The following is an 8,424-nucleotide window of genomic DNA, read 5'->3' as shown; positions in this document are numbered from 1 at the left end:
CCATTTCACCCCTCGCCCCTACCACTGAGCCCTTTACCCTGTTTTGTGCGTTCTCGTCTAGGGTTAGGGTGTCCTGATTCTTGTTAAGATAGAGGGGTGGAGCGAAGTGTTAGGGCTACATGGCCCTCCGAACTGAGGATTTTCAGAGACTCCAACCATAGTGATATGAGGAAAAACGAAAAACCGACAAGATGGCTATGCGAGAGATAAAAAAAAAAAAAAACACAAATGTGAGAATTTTTTCTGTAAAAAATTTAAATTGCCACTATTTTATCATAGTTTAATGTCATTTCAATGTATTATGGTCGTTTTCTTCATAACAAGCATAAAAATAAAAAAAAACGCTGAAAGTAATATCTTGGTAGTTAGCTAGCTAACTTCCCTTTCCACCTTAAATGGTGCAGCAGTTAGAGCTGTTTAAGGTGGAACGAGAACATTTGAATAAGCTGGGGAATATCTGTATCATCAAAGAATTACAGGTGGGTGATAATAAATAATTGCCCCCCTCTTTGAGGGCATATGATGCCCTAAATGTAACTAAAGCCCAGCAGTGAGGAGCTGAACTTTCCCCTCCTCTGCTGTCACTACAGAACAGCGCTAGTAGCTGTTAATGAAGTGATGTTTTTGTTTTGTTTTATTTTTGTATTTGAGGGTCCCATTTTGTAAGGCAAGATTTCAACCACTACCCCTTGTAACTCCATTCCAAGGGCTTAGGGTGACACTCGAAAACAAGGGGTAGGGTTAAAAAGAAGAAATGGGATAGGGCCAAAGATAAAATCACACACTCCCAGTTTGTTGATGCGATTGTGGGGTGTTTGTCTCTCATTAGATAGGTGTGAGCATCTGCACTGCACCCAGGATGAGGTGTGCAAGGAGAGAAATGACCATTTTGGCTGCGCTTGTGGGAGGCACAATCCAAAGCCCAACCCCAATTCTTTTGGTACGTGTTTTTTTTTTCCATTTCTATATTCAATTATTTGCTAGCCCCAGTTTAGTCATAGTTAGTTCCTAGAATTATTGCTGTGTTTTCTGCTCCAGAGAATTTAGGATAGGACTTTTACGTTTATCCTATGATACTACATGCATTGTGAACCCCTTTAAGTTAAGTGATACTTTTTTTTTTAATCCCACAAATGGGGAAATTCCACTTTATGAGCGTTATTCTCTGAAGTTCTAGCATTTTCTGAATTATTCAGCTCAAAAATTCCGTCACCTTGTCATTACATTGTCATTTTGATATTGTTGACTCCATTTGCTCCGTTTTTCTCAGATGCCCATGAGACATGTCAGAGCAGCTCCGGGTCGGTGTCTCTGTCCCGCTGTCAGGTCTTTGATGCTGGATTTCCTGCTGAGTACCTCCATCTGAACGATCACAGCTGCACAGGGACGATCAAGGATGGCAGGGTGGAATTCCATTTCGACAACAATGGGCACGTCTGTGGCACAACTCTGGAGGTACAACACTTTTTCCTGACGGAGAAAATACGACTTTTCTGTTAGGCTAATCAAATCTTTAATCAGTTTTTGCTGCAGTTTCTAAGAACTAATAAGATTTTTTTGCTGATCCTTATTTTTGGATATTTTACATGTGTTATACAGGATTCACTTGAAAGAAGCCCTGAATATTCTGTTGTTACATAACTTGACGTATGTGTAATCAATTGCATTACATGCGATGCTGGAAGCTATCTCCTTTTTCTCCCAGACACATGAAGGGGCATGCGGGTCTGCACCTGAAAGTTGCAAATAGAGGTTAAATGATGTGAAGGCTGTCCGGCGCCTACCTCATCACTCCAACGCAGTGCTGTTTCAGCTTGTTCAAAGCTCCATATACCGAGAAGCCCATTGCACATTTTTTCGTTCAGATTGATTCCTCCTAGCGAGAGTAATTACAGAATATTCAGGGCTTCTTTCGAGTGATTCTCCCTTTATTTCTACATATAAACAATGTTTGAGATTCCTATGACAAGAGATTGTCATATTCAGTCATTTTAGTCAAAGCAAAAGCAACTGTAATTATATGCATTTGGTCAATTAGCGTCATAGCTTGTGAGATCAGTACACAAACTGATAAATACTGTTCCTTAAGCCCCCTGTATGTATCAGTTGTCTTTAAGCCAAATTCACACTTAATCATCAATCACATCACAAAGCAAGTTTGTCTTTTTATTATTTAACTGATATTATATTGCAAAGGTTTTGTTTGAATTTTTGACACCGCCAAGAAAACCAGAGCCCATGTTCTGCTACATGAAGTTGTAAAGGAAGAACATCTAAATACTTCTAGATACTTTTCCTGCAAGTTTCAGGACTTCACAAATAAGATTTGCGATCTAAACAATTGTATGTTTTTTATGATTCAAGTATGCAAGAAAAAAATAGAAGGAAAGATCTTTAACAACTTCCATGATTTCACAAGGACATGATTATGACTAGCTATAATTACATTTCATAAAATTCGATCCTCTCTCTGTCTCCAGACTAACAAAACACACTTCATCTACAAGAACGCCGTCCAGATGTCTTACGGCCCAGCTAAATTGATCAATCGTGACAGTTGGCTGGCCATTAACTTCTCCTGTGTGTATCCACTTATCAAGAGCATCTCAATGCCCATGTCCATCTTGGCCACGGAGAGGTAGCAATGTTTGTCACCAACATCTCATCTTTGCATAAGTCTTAGTTAAAAGTTCTTTAAAATTGAGGCAAATGTTTTTGTTCACAGTGTGGTCTACAAGAATCTGCCGGGTGAAGAGGGCACATACCAGATCCACATGTTGCTCTACAGTGATGCTTCATTCAAACATCCTTACAGTGGTAATTTTGAGCTTCAAGTGAATCAGCCTGTCTTTGTGGGTGTGGAGGTGGAAGGAGTCGACATGCGACAGTTCTCCCTTGTACTAGACAACTGCTGGGCAACTCCACATGATGACATCAACGAAAATGTTCGCTGGGACCTGATCGTTAAGGAGTAAGAGAAACATCTGAAGTAGCTTGCCTCAGAGTTATAAATTTTAGATTAAGTGACCCTTATTACTCCCACAATGGGGAAATGTTACCTCCACATTCATGCAGTGAAACACTACCAGCACACTAGTGAACACACAAACTAAGGGTCAGTGAGCAGTAAGGGGTTTGGTGCCTTGCTTAAGAGCACCTCATTCATGTACTGTCGGCTCAGAGGATCGAACTGGTGACCTTCCGGTCACAAGGCTGGTTCCCTGACCTCCAGCAGGTGGCTGCCCCCATGTAAATACCATCCATCCATCCATCATCTTCCGCTTCTCCGGGATTCGGGTTGCGGGGGCAGCATTCTAAGCAATGAGGCCCAGACCTCCCTTTCCGTGCGTTCCCAGGCCAGCTGGGCGATATAGTCACGCCAGCGTGTCCTGGGTCTTCCCCGGGGTCTCCTCCCGGGTGGACTTGCCTGTGACAGCTCCCAAGGGAGGCGTCCAGGAGGCATCCTAACCAGATGCCCGAACCACCTCAGCTGGCTCCTCGCGACGTGGAGAAGCAGTGGCTCTACTCCGAGTCCCTCCCTGATTACCGAACTTCTCACCCTATCTCTAAGGGTGAGTCCAGACACCCTGTGGAGGAAACTCATTTCGGCTGCTTGTATTCGCAATCTCGTTCTTTCGGTCATTACCCAAAGCTCATGACCATAGGTGAGGGTGGAAATGTAGATCGACCAGTAAATCGAGAGCCTTGCCTTATGGCTCAGCTCTTTCTTTACCACAACAGACCGGTAAAGAGCCCGCATCACTGCTGACCCAGCACCAATCCGCCTGTCAATCTCCCGCTCCCTTGTACCATCACTCGTGAACAAGACCCAGAGATACTTAAACTCCTCCACTTGAGGCAAGAGCTCATCCCCGACCCAGAGAGGGCTCTCCACCCTTTCCCGCCTGAGAACCTTGGCCTCGGATTTGGAGGTACTGATCCACATCCCGGCCGCTTCACACTCGGCTGCAAACCGATCCAGCGAACGATGAAGTTCACGGCCTGATGTCCCCAATAGGACCACATCATCTGCAAACAGCAGCGATGTGACCTTGAGGTCACCAAACCGGACACCCTCCATCCCCTGACTGCGCCTAGAAATTCTATCCATAAAAATTATGAATAGAATAGAGAGTCCAACTCTCACTGGGAATGAGTCTGACTTACTGCCGGCCATGCAAAACAAACTCCTGCTTTGTTTGTACAGGGCCTGAACAGCTTGTAGCAAAGAGCCATGTACCCCATACTCCCGAAGCACCTCCCACAGAATACCCCAGGGAACACAGTCGAATGCCTTCTCCAAATCCACAAAGCACATGTGGACTGGTTGGGCAAACTCCCATGAACCCTCCAGAATCCTGGAGAGGGTATAGAGTTGGTCCAGTGTTCCACGACCAGGGCGGAACCCGCACTGCTCCTCCTGAATCTGAGGTTCGACTATAAGCCGGACTCTCTTCTCCAGTACCCCTGCATAGACCTTACCAGGGAGGCTGAGGAGTGTGATTCCCCTGTAGTTGGAACACACCCTCTGGTCCCCCTTTTAAAAAGAGGCACCACCACCCCAGTCTGCCATTCCAGTGGCACCACCCCCGATGTCCACGCAATGTTGAAAAGGCGTGTCAGCCAAGACAGCCCCACAACATCCAGAGCCTTGAGGAACTCAGGATGGATCTCATCCACCCCTGGAGCCTTGCCGCCAAGGAGCTTTTTAACTACCTTAACGACTTTGGCCTCAGTAATGGACAAGCCTATTCCCGTGTCCCCAGACTCTGCCTCCTCACTGGAGAACGTGTCGGTGGGATTGAGAAGGTCCTCAAAGTATTCCTTCCACCGCCCAATGACGTCTTCAGTCGAAGTCAGCAGCACACCATCTCCACTATATACAGTGCTAGTGGCACACTGCTTTCCCCTTCTGAGTCGCCTGATGGTTTGCCAGAATCTCTTCGGAGCCAAGCCCTCACCAAACTCTTCCCACACCCAGGTTTTTGCCTTGGCAACGACTGAAGCCGCAGATCGCTTGGCCTGTCGCTACCTGCCAGCTGCCTCTGGTGTTCTACAGGCCAACCATGCCTGGTAGGACTCCTTCTTCAGCTTGATGGCATCTCTCACCTGAGGTGTCCACCACCGGGTTCAAGGATTACCGCCCCGACAGGCACCAATTACCTTGTGACCACAGCTACAGTCAGCCGCTTCAACAATGGAGGAGCGGAACATGGCCCATTCTGAGTCAATGTCCCTCACCACTAGGTGGTGATCAGTTGACAGCTTAGCTCCTCTCTTTACCTGAGTGTCCAAAACACATGGCCGTAAGTCCGATGACATGACTACAAAGTCAATCATTGAACTGCGGGTGTCCTGGTGCCATGTGCACTTATGGACATCCTTTTGTTCAAACATGGTGTTCGTTATGGACAAACTGTGGTCCAAAAACTGAACACCACTCGGGTTCAGATCAGAGAGGCCATTCCTCCCAATCACACCCCTCCAGGTCTCACTGTCGTTGCCCATGTGAGCGTTGAAGTCCCCCAGTAGGACAATAGAGTCTCCAGGAGGAGCACTTTCAAGCACCCTTCCCAAGGATTCTAGGAAGGCTGGGTACTCTGAACTGCTGTTCGGTGCATAAGTACAGACAACAGTCAGGACCCATTCCCCAACCCGAAGGCGTAGGGAAGCTACCCTCTCGTCCACCGGAGAAAACCCCAACACACAGGCGCTGAGTCGAGGGGCTATGAGAAAGCCCACACCTGCCCCCCGCCTTTCACCATGGGTAACTCCAGAAAAGAATAAAGTCCAGCCCCTCTGAAGGAGATTGGACCCAGAGCCCAAGCTGTGTGTTGAGGTGAGCCCGACTATATCTAGCCGGTATCTCTCAACCTTGCGCACCAACTCAGGCTCCTTCCCCGTCAGTGAGGTAACATTCCAAGTTCCAAAAGCCAGTTTCAGCAACCGAGGATCAGAACGCCAAGGCCCACGCCTTCGGACACTGCCCGATCCACAATGCACAGAACCCCTAATACTGCCCCTCCCATCGGTGGTGGGTCGGGTGGTGGGTCGGGCTGGGCCCGGCCGCCAGACACTCACTGGCTAGCCCCTCCCACCGGGGCTGGCTCCAGGGTCGGGCTGGGCCCGGCCACCAGACGCTCGCTGGCGAGCCCCTCCCCCAGGCCTGGCTCCAGGGTGGGGCCCCGGTAACCCTGATTCGGGCAGGGTACACAAGTCCTGTTTTCTTGTTTTCATAGGGGTGATTTTTGATCACACTTTGTCTGGCCTGTCACCTAGGACCAGTTTGCCATTGGAGACCCTACCAGGAGCTTTTGCTCCAGACAACATAGCTCCTAGGATCATTCAAGCACACAAACCCCTCCACCACGATAAGGTGGTGATCCATGGAGATGATGTAAATACCAATAACAGTAAAATGTATTTATATACCAGCTTTCATACTTAAAAAAAACTCTGCTTTGTACTAATTTAAATAAACCAGCATATGGGGAAAAAGCATTGAATTAAAAGAGCTCGGTTCAGTTATAAAAAGAAAACAAATAAGAAAGCATAGGGAGAAGATTATAGCAATAGCCTAGAACCTTTTTCTAGCAAGTACATAAAATCAAGCATACACCCACACAGTCAACATATCCGTGTCATAGGATGCAAAACTTTGTCGGTTACTTTACTTTATTCAGTTTTGATTTACGGACACAAAGTGTATTAAGAAGAATCTCAGATTTTAACCAAACTCTTTTGGCCCACCAAATTTCCTTCCAGCTAGAGCTGCTCTAGTCAACTGTGAGTGCTGTTATTGTGAACAGAAAATGTCTCGTATCAACAACAGCTTAGTTGTGAATCAGTGGGCGACTCACACAATGGGACTACCAAGTGCTGAAACATGTAGTGTGTAAAAATTGTCCTCAGCTCTCACTACAAACTTCCAACCTTCCTTTAGAAGCTAGGTCAGACCTCTTTGAACAATGCCAAGGGATGACTGGAATTAAACCACATCTCCATAGGTTGGTGGAAGAGGGATAAGGGTCTAGGGTTGTTTTTAGCTATCAGTCTAAATGAGAATAATATGATTATGGTTGAGCTACAACCATGCCTGCTCAGTGTGTGGTGTTCATGCTGTGTCCAGTTACCATGTGAATGGTTCCTCTGGAACATTTTTTTGGCTTTTACATAGTTACCAGCTGATATTATGTAGCTTATGTGGAAGCACAATTTAATAATACTATTTAATCTACTATTTAATATTTAGCAGCAGAAAAATTAAAAGGTGATGTTTGGGCCAAAGTTAAGCCTACATTGTAGAAAAAGTGATAGGATACATTGAGCTTTCAGTATTTTGGACAGTATTTTGAGACTCCTGCCATGATCTGTTGCTCCCTCTCTGTAGTCTTTGTGACAAATCTTCAATTCTTCTTTCACTCTCCAGGTGTCCCACCCGTAGGGATGGCTCAGTGAGAGTGCTGCAGAACGGAGTCTCGGGCTCCAGCCGCTTCTCCTTCAAGATGTTCACCTTCACTAATCAGTCTAATCACATCTTCCTGCACTGCAAGGTTCACCTGTGCCTGCGGAAGAGTGGTCGGTGTGCTCAGGTGTGCAGTCATTTGACCAATTCTTTATTAAAATACCTTACTTTTGAAAGCAATGTGGGGATTTAGACAGCTCTTATTATTTTTCATAAAAGAATAGCTAAAATAAAAGGATACACCGAAATATTCCACTTCCGCTTATCCAGTGCACTAACATATATTTCCTTTCTCAGTCATGCAGTCAGCGTCATGGAGCGCATGGTCAAAGAAGACGCCGATTTTCGGACTTCCATGACACAGCTGCCATTAGCATGAGCTTCTGATTTACTTGTTTGAAAGTTCCATTTATTATGATACAGCTGTATTGTTTAATCTGTAATTAATCAAAGTGAAGTAATAGTTAATTTACTCTTTTCCTAATAATCAGAAATGCAGGTATGATTGTGCTATCCTTTACTGCCTTGATTCTTTTAAGCATAAGCAATGACAATAAATTTCTCAAGCATTACATGTTGTTAATATGTTCATTGCAATATGTGCTTGGATATGTCAAAAACTTGGATACGTGAAAGGATCTGCAGGGACTGCCTATAGGTTTTTAGAACAGCATATTTGGAGCTAATGTGTTAAGTTACACCGAACATCTAAGAGGTCGAGATCTTGGTGGATGCTAATGTGCTACAGCATGCAGGTACCCATCCATCCATTTTCTAAGCCGCTTCTCCGTCAGGGTCACGGGGGGATGCTGGAGCCTATCCCAGCAGTCTTCGGGCAGAAGGCAGGATACACCCTGGACAGGTCGCCAGTCCATCGCAGGGCAGACAGACAGACAGACACAGACAGTCACTCACACATTCACACCCAGGGGTAATTTAGCATGTCCAATTGGCCTGAC

General features: G+C 45.8%; 1 protein-coding gene across 1 annotated transcript in view; it reads left to right on the top strand.

Moving 5' to 3' along the window:
• LOC108443161 (pancreatic secretory granule membrane major glycoprotein GP2-like) overlaps positions 1-8,037 on the top strand; it is a 16,380-nt gene extending 8,343 nt beyond the window's left edge. The window contains exons 6-11 of the mRNA XM_017723615.1: positions 830-940; positions 1,271-1,455; positions 2,481-2,638; positions 2,726-2,971; positions 7,430-7,592; positions 7,763-8,037. Coding sequence (XP_017579104.1) covers positions 830-940; positions 1,271-1,455; positions 2,481-2,638; positions 2,726-2,971; positions 7,430-7,592; positions 7,763-7,852 — 953 coding nt within the window. The 3' untranslated portion in view covers positions 7,853-8,037. The remainder of the gene's footprint in view (positions 1-829; positions 941-1,270; positions 1,456-2,480; positions 2,639-2,725; positions 2,972-7,429; positions 7,593-7,762) is intronic.
• The last annotated feature ends 387 nt before the right edge of the window (positions 8,038-8,424 follow it).

The sequence above is a fragment of the Pygocentrus nattereri genome, chromosome 13 (genome assembly GCF_015220715.1).
Source record: "Pygocentrus nattereri isolate fPygNat1 chromosome 13, fPygNat1.pri, whole genome shotgun sequence".
Lineage (NCBI taxonomy): Eukaryota > Metazoa > Chordata > Actinopteri > Characiformes > Serrasalmidae > Pygocentrus > Pygocentrus nattereri.
Note: the sequence above shows the minus strand (reverse complement) of the source record. Positions and strands in the feature narration are given on the sequence as shown.